This window comes from Python bivittatus, unplaced genomic scaffold (genome assembly GCF_059951505.1).
Source record: "Python bivittatus isolate LINGU-HERP-01145 unplaced genomic scaffold, Pbiv_v1 ctg000480_np1212, whole genome shotgun sequence".
Classification (NCBI taxonomy): domain Eukaryota; kingdom Metazoa; phylum Chordata; class Lepidosauria; order Squamata; family Pythonidae; genus Python; species Python bivittatus.
The window spans coordinates 28,605,151-28,618,912 of NW_028277075.1; the positions used below are offsets into that span (position 1 = coordinate 28,605,151).

At 36.3% G+C, this 13,762-nt stretch overlaps 1 protein-coding gene across 8 annotated transcripts in view; it reads right to left on the reverse strand.

The window, feature by feature from the left end:
• Positions 1-13,762, reverse strand: part of PCNX1 (pecanex 1) — a 113,289-nt gene that overhangs the window by 88,739 nt on the left and 10,788 nt on the right. For all 8 annotated transcript variants that reach the window (XM_088145579.1, XM_088145572.1, XM_088145578.1 and 5 more), the window contains exons 2-5: positions 8,258-8,466; positions 2,966-3,071; positions 2,251-2,296; positions 123-212 (exon numbers count right to left, since the gene is read on the reverse strand). In XM_088145579.1, coding sequence (XP_088001705.1) covers positions 123-212; positions 2,251-2,296; positions 2,966-3,071; positions 8,258-8,466 — 451 coding nt within the window. The remainder of the gene's footprint in view (positions 1-122; positions 213-2,250; positions 2,297-2,965; positions 3,072-8,257; positions 8,467-13,762) is intronic.

Genomic DNA, 13,762 nt, shown 5'->3' on the forward strand with positions numbered 1-13,762 from the left:
TACTGGCAGACTGCAGTTAAATGGCTATTACCTTGCAAATGAAAATTTAAGAGAGTTATTCATTTTTACTAAAAACATATTCATAAATATAACACATAACAAGTTGAACGAGACATATATACCTTGCTCTTCACTCCCTTCTTTACAAAGACTAGAACTCTGACCAAGACTCAGACTGATATCATCAGAAGTCTTTGCAGTGTCTGTATCACCTAAGTGATAGAAATAAGGTATTAGTTCAGAAAACACCACCCTGTAAGCCTAAGAAGAAAACAGATTTTAAGAAGTGTTTTTAATTTTCTGCATATAATTGTAATGATATGAATTGTACACTCTAGTCTGTTAGTGCATCACATCAGCAGGGACACTGTTGCTAACTCCTGTTGTACTGATGTAAGACTACACTGTCACAGCAGCACAACTAAGAGAACCAAAGGATAATAGGGTACCTCCATCACATAAAATTATATTACATTGCTGGCTAATATGCCTGCATAACAACAAAACTGATCAGAGAAAAGACATATCATGGAAGACTAAGAGAGAGTTTGGTAGTGTTATATCCACTATTCAAGAAGCTGCAGAATTTACAACATGGAGGCCAGTTGCAGTCTGTGAGACCTCATCATATTCAGGGCTTACCTTACTGTTTCCAGTGAATAGCCCCAGATAATCCCTATAAGAGGATAGCATGACAACTCTCATATATGGTATGGTGAGGATATACATTGCAAATGAAATCCCAAATGGTCGGTACATCCTAAAACTAAAATAAGTCTTACCCTTCACAAAAGAATGAAAGAGCACTGAATATTACCACTAAATGCACTGTATGCAATGATACTGATCTGGTCTGCCATTCCTGAATCCATCCTTCCATACAAAATCACGCACATTGAGTACAGAGAGCAATCAGCAGGGACTTGGGACATGTTTCAATTAAATTCTTTATATCAACAAAGCAAGTTCATCCAACATTATATCCCCAAGAAGATGTGGCTCACCTTATGTATTCTTTAAAGGAAACTAAGTTGAAGGTCCTTACCCATATGAAATGATGAAGATGGGAAATCAACTATATGTGTTCTTGGTGGCCACCCCATGCCCTGAAATTCTCTACATTGCCTCCTAAGTTAGGAAATGCCCCTAACTACTCAGTTTTCAGAAAGTGCTTAAGACTTTATTACTTTCTGGATGCTGATGATGGAAGTTAGTTCATTTTGTGGCATTAGCTGTGCTTTATTTCTATTATTAAACTACCTAGGCTCACAAAGTAGGTGGTATATAAAACTTTATAAATATCCTTGTATAAATAAATAAAACAGGTATATTTTCAAATGAAACATCAAGGTAACTTTAACCAAAGATTGGAACAGAATGAGTGCATCAAATAATATTGCAAGGAGGGGAAACCTGTATGGAAGCATTGCTATAACCTGACTCACTCCAACTTGATGAACATGGAAGATGTGATCTGAAGAAACGTTATAGAGACTGGGTTGATAGTTCAGAAATATTTGTTTGTTTGTTTGCTTAATATATCACATTTATATAGCCACCCATCTCACACAAAGCCACTCTGGGTGGTGTACAACAATTAAATAAAATATAAAATAGGTAAAAACAATCATTATAAAAGATAAAAAGTGATTATTAAAATACAACATCATCAAAAAAAATTTAAATTTTAAAATATACAAACCCCACAGAGAGAGAGAATATTAAACATAGTGGAGCCATCTAAGAATGCCTCCAGTTCACAAAGACCCCCAGGCCTGATGACATAACCATAATACCAGTTATATTAGGAAACAAGAATTATTACAGAGCTTAAGATGAAATAATGCCATCTTTAATTACTGGTTATATTGCCAAAGGTATGAATATAGTTGATAAATATCATTACATATAAAATAACTAGAGGTGTGTAAAGTTCAAACAATTTTTCTACTTGGAAATCCTTTGGAAGACACTCTAGAATAATAGGTTTCATCCTGGAAGAAGGATGCAAGTGCAATAGGGAAGCAAAGGGAAAAAATTCCTAAAATATCAATTTTAGGGTGAAAAAAAATATTCTATAATTTTCAGTAAAGTTACTCTGTATTTTTTGTCAGGCCTCAAGGATCAATAAGAATTTTTCTGTTTCTTATATTGTGCTTTATTTTCCACACATCAACAATATAATGGAAAAGCTTTTTAATACTAATAGGACCTGCTGAGATTATTCAAAGATGAAAATTAGAAGGTTACCTTTAATGGTGGCTGCAGTTCCACGACGAGATAAACCTGATCCAATCTAAAATGAAAGAGATAACCAAATGAGTTGCACAAGTGAATTTACCTGCCTAGGCAAAGTTGGCATATCTGGAGTAAATACCTGAAATCCCCTTTACGATAGTAAGGGAATGGTACTTTTAAAGTTTTTTTAAAAGGTTCTTTTGTAAACACAAAGAATTAATCATATAATTGCTTTTTTCTCTTAAACCACATTGCTATTTATGCTCCTAACCGGGCCTCATAAAATGTACTCTGGAATTTTAAATAATGTGCATTATTAATAGCACTCACAACAATTAATGCATAAATAACTGCAATTAGGAATGCATATAGACATCCAAATATATGCACACATAATGATTCAGAGAATCAAATCAGCTCAGGATTAAACAACTACAAAGAACAGCAACAAAAATGACTATTTCATTGTCAATAACTTTAACAAATTATGCTAATAAAACAGAGAAATATTTCTGAAGGATTAACAAATTTAAGATCTTGCAGTATACAATAGCTTAAATTCCTGGAATTGACAGAAAGGGAAGAAAGCAAAAGGGTCCTCAGTAAACTAAAACAAATGAAGATAAAACTAAAAATGACCATGAACTTTAAAATGTATTATTATCTGGATAATATTTCAGCTGAACTTAACAAAAAAAAATGGTGTATGTCCCCAAACAGTTCTTACCTGGTTATTTAGATCTAGGCCAGCAAAAGAATTTCGTGAACTGCATCCTACTGGTGGAGTGGCTTCTCGAATAAACTCTGACATCTCAATCCCTCCACCTGGATCACTAAAAGATGAAGAAATTTAAATGGTTATCCATGTCAAATTACACCAAAGGATATATTTGAAGTTTCAATTGCTAGTATTGCTAATAATCAGTTCATCTCCTGAAAACACACAAAATTCAATACAGGTAGTCCTTGACTTACGACCATTTGTTTAATGACCATTCAAAGTTATGACAGTGATGAAAAAGTGACGTACGACTCATCCTCGCACTTACAACCATCGCAGCATCCCCGTGGTCATGTGATCAAAATTTGGGTGCTTGGCAACTGGCACATATTTACGATGGTTGCAGCATCCTAGGGTCACATGATCACCATTTGCAACCTTCCCAGGGGGCTTCCAACAAGCAAAGTCAATGGGAAAGCCAGATTCGCTTGATGACCACATGATTCGCTTAACAGCCGCAGTGATTTGCTTAACGACTGTGGCAAAAAAGGTCGTAAAATCAGGCATGACTCACTTACTGATCTCATTGCTTAGTGATGGAAGTTCCGGTCCCAATTGTGGTCATAAGTCAAGGACTACCTGTATTGCAATCCAAAATCTTTATTTAGCAAAATATTAAAAGAGTTGTTCAATTTCTTCTATATCCAAATAAGTATAAGCTTTTTTACACCTAAATTATTCTTCATAAAAAAGTACCCAGGATGTCAGAACAGAAAAAGTAATTATGCCCTCAAGAAGGCAAAAGATCTCTGAACTCATAAGGGTCTGAATAGGTATACTAAAGGACACCAATGGACATATAGTAAATGATTTAAAAGAGATCAAACTAAGTATATTGAAACACTGTACAGTAGAGAATTAAACATCCAAGATACCTTAGAAGATATTCCCTACTTGCAAGAACCTCTAGAACTAGAAAATGAAGTTAGATCAGCACTCCAGTCATTACCAAGTTGAAAGGCCACAGGAACTGATAGGATACCCACTGAAATATGGCAAGCAACAGAAGAAGAATCAGTAAAGGGTCTAACCAAGCTGGAGAATGATACAGTGGCCAACAGATTGAAAGACGTCAATCTACATTCCAATGCCCCCCAAAAAGGAGAGTTAACAGAGTGTGCAAACTATCATACCATATCCTTAATTTCATATACTAGCAAAATAATGCTTAGGATGATCCAACACAGATTAGAGCCCTACATGGAAAAAGAGATGCCAGATGTTCAAGCTGGCTTTAGAAAAGGTCAAGAAACCCAAGACATTATTGCTGATGCATGCTGAATAATTGAGAAAGCCAAAGAATGCCAAAAAGAAGGTATGTGCTTCATTGATTATAGAAAGGCCTTTGATTGTGTTGATCACGTCAAGCTGTGAAATGTTCTCATAAACATGAGAATCCCAAAACATCTCATTGTCCTCATGAGAAACTTATATACAGGTCAGGAACCCATAGTATGGCAGAACATGGTGAAGCAAACTGCTCCAGCTTGGCAAAGGAGTGTGACTCTCCCCTTATTTATTCAACCTATATGCTGAATATATATCTTAAGGGAAGCCGGACTGAAAGAAGATGAGCATGGTTTTAAAATTGGAGGAAAAAACATCAATAACCTGTGCTATGCTGATGACATTACCCTGAAAGCCAAAAATGCAAAGGATCTACAAGCTTTAGTAATAAAAATCAAGGAGCACAGTGAAAAAATAGGACTAAAATCAAATATAAAGAAGATAGACCAAACTAATGATAACAGGTAGGACAACCAGCCTTAGAATTAACAATGAAGATACTGAAGTGGCAGATAGCTTCTGCCTTTTAGGATCAACCAGCAACAGTAAAAGAACAAGCAGCCAAGAAATACGCCACAGACTAGCACTTGGTAGGGCAGCCATGAAAGCCTTGGAAAAAATATTCAAATGCTATGATATATCTGTAACTACAAAGATCAGAATCATGCAAACCATGGTGTTCCTTGTGACACTCTATGGAAGCAAAAGTTGTACTTTGAAAAAGCAAGATAAAAGGAGTATTGACCCTTTTGAATTTTGGTGTTGGAGAAGACTCCTGAGAATACTGTGGACAGACAAGAAAACAAACCACTGAATCATAAACAAATCAACCCAGAGTTCTCATTTGAGGCACAAATGACCAGGCTCAAATAATCCTATTTTGAAAACTTTATGCAAAGACCCAGCTCCCTGGAGAAGGCTCTAATGCTGGGAAAGGTGGAAGGAAAGAGGAGAAGAGGATAACTAGCAGCAAGGTGGATAGACTCAGTTATAGCAGCGATGAATGCACCATTGGAAGACGTGAAAGACCAGGTTAGGGACAGATCATCATGGAGAAAATCTATCTATCTGGTTGCTAGGAGTCGAAAATGACTTGATGGCACATAATCAATCAATCAATCAACATTTCAAACAGATGGAAGTTTTAGTTCTTACAATTACCTTTTGAAACTTCAAACAGAGATAATAAGCGTTCCTTTGCTTCCATGACCTAACAAAAGCCTAAAGAAACATTCTCATCCACATACTTGTTGTTGGGATGGACAAATGATAAACTCTTGTGATACATTACTAAAAATAAATAATAGAATCATAAGTGTTTGAAGCAGCAATTTAAGCTCCTGAATCTAACCCCTTGCTCCATGTACAAATCCAAATTAAAGCACTCCTAACAGATGGCTGTACTTGACAACATCCAGCAACACCCAGTGAAGGGGACACATCACTTTCTAGACAATTTTCTGTTCAACTGCTCTTGGTGATTGGTTTTTGTTTTTGTTTTGCTAATACTGAGTTGAAATCTGTCTTCCTCTATTTTAAATCCATTATTCTGTGTTGTAATGTTATCTTGAAGAACAGGTCTTAAGTTCTTTTGTGGGGTACCCTTTCAGGTATTTGAGGAGAGTTCTCATATTTCCCCTCAGTCTTCTCTTCTCAGGGAAATATACCCAGCTACTTCAAATTCTCTTTATAGGTTTTGATTTCTAGTACCCTAATTATTCTCATTCTCTTTCTCTGAACCTATTCTAGTTTGAATAAATCCTTCTTAAAGTGTGGTGCCCAGAAGTGGGCACAGTATTTAAAATGGGGCCTAACCAAAACAGAACAAAATGAAGAATTTTGTCTGTGACTTGGAAACTATACTTCTGTTGATTCAGCTTAAATTTCTATCTTCCTTTTTGCAACCACATCATCCTGCTGACTCATATTCAGTTGCACTCAACTACTATTCCAAAATCTTTTTCTCAGGTACTGTATTATTGTCAAGCCAGATATCCTCCATGCTATATTGCTGCATTTGATTTTTGTTTTTCAAAAGTACAGCTTTGCTGTTTTCTGTATTCAATTTTATTCTATTACTTTCAGTTCATTTCTCTAACCTATCAAGATTGCTGTTGGCTATTAGCTATCCCACACATTTTTGTATCATCTGCACTAATGAATACAGAAGAGCAGAGCACTGAACCATATGGCTCCCTGTTTGATACTTTTCTCCTGTTGATGATGAATCCTTGATGAGTATGATTTTTGAGCCAGTTATGTACCCACTTAACTGTCATGTCTTTGAACCCCACCAATCAAAATCTCATGGGTATTTTAAAGCAGCCTCTGAATAGGCATTAATGTTCTCAAGATTACTATTTTCCTCTGTATTCTCAGCAGGAAATCAGTTGCTGGGACTGGGAGGAATGAAAAAACAAAGTTTCCCATACACTCACTACAGGCACTTTTTGTGGCAAAAGGCTATATGTACCTGCTCATTTGTGCTGAAAAATGAAGGGACCTATTTGAAAATCTTGGGTTTCCAAGTGCTACTCTACACTCTGGCCTATATAATGGCTCCAGAATGAATATATTCATAAGGAGCCCACAAATTTAAGCATAATGCAACCCACATTAACACATAATGATTTCAGCTCAATAATCAGGAACAATTCTGTGCATTATTTTCTACCACTTTCAACAGAGCCAAGTTTTAAGCACTCATTGAAATGCAAGGAGGGCCATACAAATCTTTTATAATTCTTTTATTCTACTCTATTTTCAGTTACTATAAATTGGAATTTATTTATTTATTTTAATTTATATAGCCACACCTCTTGCCAAAGTGATTCTAAGTGGCAAACAAAATATAAAATTCAACAATATAAATGAAGAAGGAAGGAAGGAAGGAAGGAAGGAAGGAAGGAAGGAAGGAAGGAAGGAAGGAAGGAAGGAAGGAAGGAAGGAAGGAAGGAAGGAAGGAAGGAAGGAAGGAAACCAAGTCTCACTAACTACCAATGCCCACACCTGAGCAAACAGCCAGGTTTTAAGTGCTTTCTGAAAGGCCAGCAGGGTACAGGCCAGTCTAATTTCAGGTGGCAAGGTGTTTCAAAGAACAGGCACTACAATTGTAAAGGTACACCTCCTGCCCCCCCAATGACATTTTTTAATTGACAGGACACAAAGTATGTCCCTGCAAGCAGATTTAATAGTGCAGGTAGAAACAACTGTTGATTCTGGTCCTTCAAATATCCTGGCCTCATGCCCTGAACGGCTTTTTAGGTAACAACCAACACTTTGTTTACTAGAAGCTGGTGCAGGCTGCAGAGCAAAGATGTAATGTGTGAAATAAGGAATGCCCAAAATTGCCTGCACTCCCGCATTTTTGAACAATTGTAGTTTCCCACTGCTCTTCAGGGGCAGCCCTGTACAGAGTGTATTGCGTAAGTCCTTATGGGAGATGACCAAAGCATGAGTAACCATGCTCTGTGCTCTGGAGGCTGACTAAAAGCAAGGAACAACTGCTATAAGCACTGAATAATGAAAAGAGACACAGTATAAATAAAGGTGTCAGTTTCCCCCCTCCCCCAACTTGTCTATCTTCTTGAAACAGGGGAATAAGAAAAGTTGTTGGGGGTATAATGTGGCACAGGCAGGAAGTGAAAACGAGGATGAAATATTTGAGTAGACTTGTCCACAAAACTTTTAGTACAAATTTGTTCCAAGAGAAAGTCTGAATCTCTGTTTAGGCTGAACCTGGTCAACTTTTGTAAATAGTGGCTTCCAAATAAAGCCAGTAGATAGGTAAACTGCAGCTCTGAGTACAGTGGCAGGTAGGCCATAATATGACAGAACAAGTCTTGTTGCCTACAAGAAGGAATAAATCATTAATTAGTTTCAGCTTTTAATATCATCTCAGAATAAACACTTAAATGTGCATCAAAAACAGTCACACTGAAGATTTCTTACCTGGGTCCATTACTGTCCCTTCTCTTAGCGGAAGAGTTATTCTGCTCTGTTTTTGCACTCCTGTCCACGTGCTGATTGGCATTTCTCTCCACAATCTCACCTTCATCAAGTGCTCTGTGAAGACGGTAGTTTATCATTTTCAGAACAATGAAGAGAGCTGCTATCACTGGGCAGTAGATTGCTACTATCACCATGGAAGAAGGAAGGGCCTTTTGAAAAAGATAAAAGAATTGGATACTAAGGAGGGAACTAGGAAAATTTTCAAACATTTAGTTATACACACTTTGGATCTAATTATGATTATTCACTTATCATGTACAACATATTTAAGCAATATTTAATAATACAGTAACAATATAAATACACATTATAGGTGAAAAAAAATGACTTTTCAACCTGTGCCTAAGTTCTGAGTTTATGTTTTATTTGGAAGTAAGCATTAATCAATAAGAACTCTTCTTCAAAATGATACTGAGATGGAAAATGAAAGGAAAAAGGGCGGTACTAATATGTCACTTCAGTTACCCTTATACAGGCTTGACAAATGCAGCTGTCCAGTCACAGAGATGAAATGAGGTGATAACCAAATAGATAAAATGTAGTGATCATCTAAGCATCTGTGTCATGCTGGTTATGGAACTGACCAGAAACGAGGTGACCCTGGGTCCTAATACTAAACGAACACAATAGTTATTATTACTGAATAGAAACAGAGCACAATGCCATCAAATATTATTTATATTTAAATAGAACACTATTAAGAAAGGCTAACATATTCATGACTGACGTCAAGCAGGACATTTCTCAAAAATGAGAGATTCATTTAAAAATTGAAAGGGAAAGTCAAGAAAGTAAAAGCTTTTCAAAATGCTTTGAGATACTGAAAACCACAGTTCAACTAAAGGATATGCAGCAAGGAAGTAAAGGAACTGCAAAGTCCAAAACACTGGCAGCATAGTTATTAAGTAGTAACAAGGCAATTATTACAGTAGACATCTCCCAACCTGATGTTCAACATCCACCATACCCAGTCTATATGGCTTCTACATGAACATATTCGTGAAGCCTAAATGAAAAAAGGGAAAGCGTGCTTTATGCAGAACTATTATTATCTAATAATACAGCAAAAATACAGCAAAAGGATTTTGAGGTACATATTTGCTAATAATTTTAACACTAAAATAAAAAGTATTTTAATACATCTGAGGCAGAAATCAGTCAGGGAAGCAGCTGAACTGTTGGAGCACCAAAGGAGAATAAGGAGGTTAAAAAGCAGCCTTGTGTTTGTCATGACTACAGAACATTTAGGATAGTTACCTATGTCTAAACCCAGACTAACAGATAAAGCAACAGTCACCAACTTGAATAGTTTTAAAAGATAACCAGACAAATTCACCAAGAATAAGACCACCAGTTAGAACTAGTCACAATCATTGTATATTACTTCCAGTATAAGTTATCTCTAGATATCAAATGTTAGGAACCATGAAGAAAATGCTGTCCTGCTTGGGGGATTTCCACAGACCACACCTGCAAATATCTCATTTTGGGGGAAGATGTTTGAGAATTTGGCATGGATAAAAGCAATTATCTAAACCAGGCCTGTAGAACACGCGGCCCACCAAGCAGTTTCCTGTGGCCCGCCAAGCAGCCTTGTATGACCTGCTGGCATTTTTTAAAAACTCAATAAACCCATCCCCACCAAACTTTGCTGCAATCAGGAAGGATCGACTGCTGCCATGAAGGACACGCTGCCCAGTGCCTACAATATCGCCCCAAATCTCCATCTCCATCGCTGCCACCATGCCACTAGCCAATAAACAGCTAATCAGCATGCCAGCTATTCGTTTGCACCCCACAATTATTTTTAATTTATCAATGTGGCCCTTTTCCCTCTAAAAGTTAGTCAGGACTGATCTAAATAATCAACTTTTGGAACTGAAACTGCCTTGGATAACCTATGTTAGTTAAGGGCAGAGTTTATTCTATTGGTTAGTCAAATGGGAAGTATAGGTCAGTTGATTCTCTTTAATCTCTTGGATGTTTTTTGATAACATTTAATACTTTATCTTGCTGCACTGCTTTTGTGAGTTGACGTTAAGGGCTATGATAATGTGCAGGGTAGGCTACCTGGTAACCCTATGTATTTTGAACTACAATTCACTAAGGCTCCAAATAGCAAAAAAATTGGGAACCGTCAAAGAATTTTAAGACTTTGATCAAAAACAGAGGGTACCCAGTCCATTATACAAATCTTCTGTTTGTATCTGCAGGTTCAGTATTTTAAGCATCAGGATCAGATGATTTGTATTCAAAAACTTCCAGTCATGCAGAATTCAACAGTTAATTCTATGACTATTTCATCTAGATCAGATATGTCAAGCACATGGTCAATGGGCTGCATGTGGCCCACAACACTCCCAAGTGTGGACTGAACCAGATTAAAATGCAATTGGGATAAATTTAATTTTTATTCTAATAAAAATACAATAAAACATAGATATATTTTAAAACTAAATACTAATAAATTTAGTCATCAACCATCATAAAATTCCAGACTCATGAGAAGTCCTGCATAAGTTCACCACGTTGGCTTAACCACAGCAATGAGGACTGCTTGGCGCTGCCATGGTGCAGACTGAACAGAATCACATTGTGTCAGCCTTGTGAGGTAATCCAGACAAGAAGCACACCCAGAAGTACTAGCTCTACTTTATTGTAATGTTACATTAACAGAATCTTCCAAGTCTGAAAGTCAGTGCTCCCTCATCACCTTCACAGTCCAAGAAAGTAGGCAAGGCCCCTTCTGAGATGTTGGCCACACCCACATTCCTTCTGCAGACTAAGCTGCCTCTTATCTGACTGTTGCCTTGGATGCGGCTCTTCTCCCTGTCTCCCAAGGTCATTCCCACATACCATTACACCTTGTGCTAGGAGTTTCCTCTCAGTCTGCACTGCAGCAGCACCAAGCAACCTTGCTGCTGCAATTAAGCTGAGGCAGCAAGCTTATGGCTCTTCTCTGGACAGCAGGCAGGCAGCCTTGCACTGGTAGCTATCCTGCTCTGGATCCCAGAGCCTCTAGCACATGAAGGAGCGCCTCCCTCTAAAACAGATTGAATTAATTTCTCTCCTCCCTCCAAAAAAAAGTTTAATTAATATATGTTTGAGTTTCGGGCTGCCCAAGGTCCATGACTGTTAACTTTATAAAAAGTTCAACTTTAAAATTAATAATAATTAAAAATTTTAAATAAGTTCAGAATAAATCTAGAGAAGGAGGAAAGAATGGGAAAAGGAAGGCAGGCAGGCAGGCAGGTGATCTAAATGCTTTTTGTATAATGATTTTGATAAAATCATTTCTGGCAAAAGATGGCAAGTTTCTAGTAAAGAATATTAAATTAATTTTGAATCTTTTGTAGTGATATGTTTTATAATAATTTTGAATCTATTTGATATTAAAACGTAAAATTGTATGTTTTTTATCTATAACTATCTGATTTATATGCACATATGTATTAAGCATATATAAATACTGAAAAGAAATTGTCCAATTCATAATACCTCTTTTTTATTAGTTATATCTAGTTCCTATCTGATTTTAATATTTTGATGCATTAATAAACATACATAAACATGTATGGTTTTCTAAGTCAGTATGTGGCCTGCAGGGATCCTTATGTATGGTTTAGTGGCCCCTGTTTCTATTTGAGTTTGACACCACTGATCTAGATGGAGCCATGTCACACCAATTCTTAGGGAATCTGTTTGTTTTCTGGGACCCCAGAGCATGTTATAACTTGTAGACCATGAAATCAAGACCAGAAAAATCTTTATTGCAGCTTGTCTCGATTATCCATGGCATTTCCACATCCAATTTTCTTCCCCATTGCTGCCATCTGTACTGCTTCCAAAATTGCTACAGCTGGATATGCCACAACTGTCCTGCCCAAAGGACTGTATCTTCACTCTCTGGACCCCCACCCATTCTTGAGTGAAAAAAACACATTTTTACCTGCAGCTATTACTGTGTGAATGAATGTGTTATGTGTGTGAATGGGCAAATATCTTGTCATGAGTCTACCTAAGAGAAGGATTCCATGTAGTCAATCAGAAAAGAGTTTCTATCTGCCTTAAAGGCAAATAGAGGATAAAGATATTTATGTGCACATAAAAGCACAGGTTATGAAATACTCATGAACTCTCTGAACAAACCTTGAGCACATATTTAGAATTTTGGCCTTCTCCCTTTCTTTGGCCAATAGAATGGTACTTAATTTTCATCCTGTCAGCCAATCTCAAGATTCAGACAAGCTTGTTTTTAGTAATGGCTGTTAATAGCCTGGCTGGTTCCAACCTGTATTAGCTTTGAAGAGTAGAAACTGTGGTAAATTAAATCACTGAGTACTTTAAGCTCTTATTTTAAAAATAGGACCTACTTGGCAAAGAAGTATGCATTAGATATCAGTGAACTTTTGAATTATCTGTATTTGCAATCTTCATTTAGTGCCAATTAATAATGAAAAGGTTATTTAAAGAACTATTTTGAGAAATTATTGTGTTTTACAAGCAGTATGTTTTATATCATATATAATCTCCAACACTGTTCTACTTAAACAGCAATTACTGTTCTTGATTTGTTAGCTTTTTCTTCATCATTCTTGACCTCTAACATATAAAGCATGGCTTTTTTACCTTTTACATGTTACATTGTCACATAACAATTTAGATAAAATATTTTTTCAGTTGCAAACTTAATATGCTGCAGTATTTGCTAATGGGCAAATAAATGGACAAGTGGAAAAAATGGAGCATCAATATCTTTGCTTTAAAAACCAGTAAGGAAAACCTTATTGATGTTTCTATTTATATTACTTCCATACATGCTGTGGGAATCAGAACTTTGAAGAAAAAGAGTAATTCTGATCATTCTATTAAGTATACATTATTATACTGAATTGTTTCTAGAATTTAAATGAAGGCCATCATTCTGTTTCACAGAGGATAGCTTTGATTAAAAACTAGTATTTTAAAATTTGCAATTAATCATTTAACCTCTTGGTCATACTAATCATTAAATGTACTGAACTCTAGAATTCACTGCATCATAACACTTTTTCTGGAAGAGTGACACCTTGTAATTTCTTCTTGAAGAATTTGCACCTTGTCAAACTGGCTCAAGCTTACATGCTCACCCTGAAGCACCATGGTAATGAAAAAACACCTCAGTACCCAATTGCCTCAACATCCCCAGAGATCTACTTACTTAATGCAGCAACTCTTCAGTTTTATTAATGAACACATCTTAGAATGTTCATAAACATAACTGATGGTGCAGAAACCAAGCTGAAAATTCTCCCTGAAATTATATTATTATTATTATTATTATTATTATTAATATTATTATTATTATTAACAAGTGCCCTAAAATCAGGAATATTTATTTAAGCCAACTCAGGGCAAGAACCTTTCAGATGTATTCTTCATGACAAGTCTTTAAAAAATGCTTAC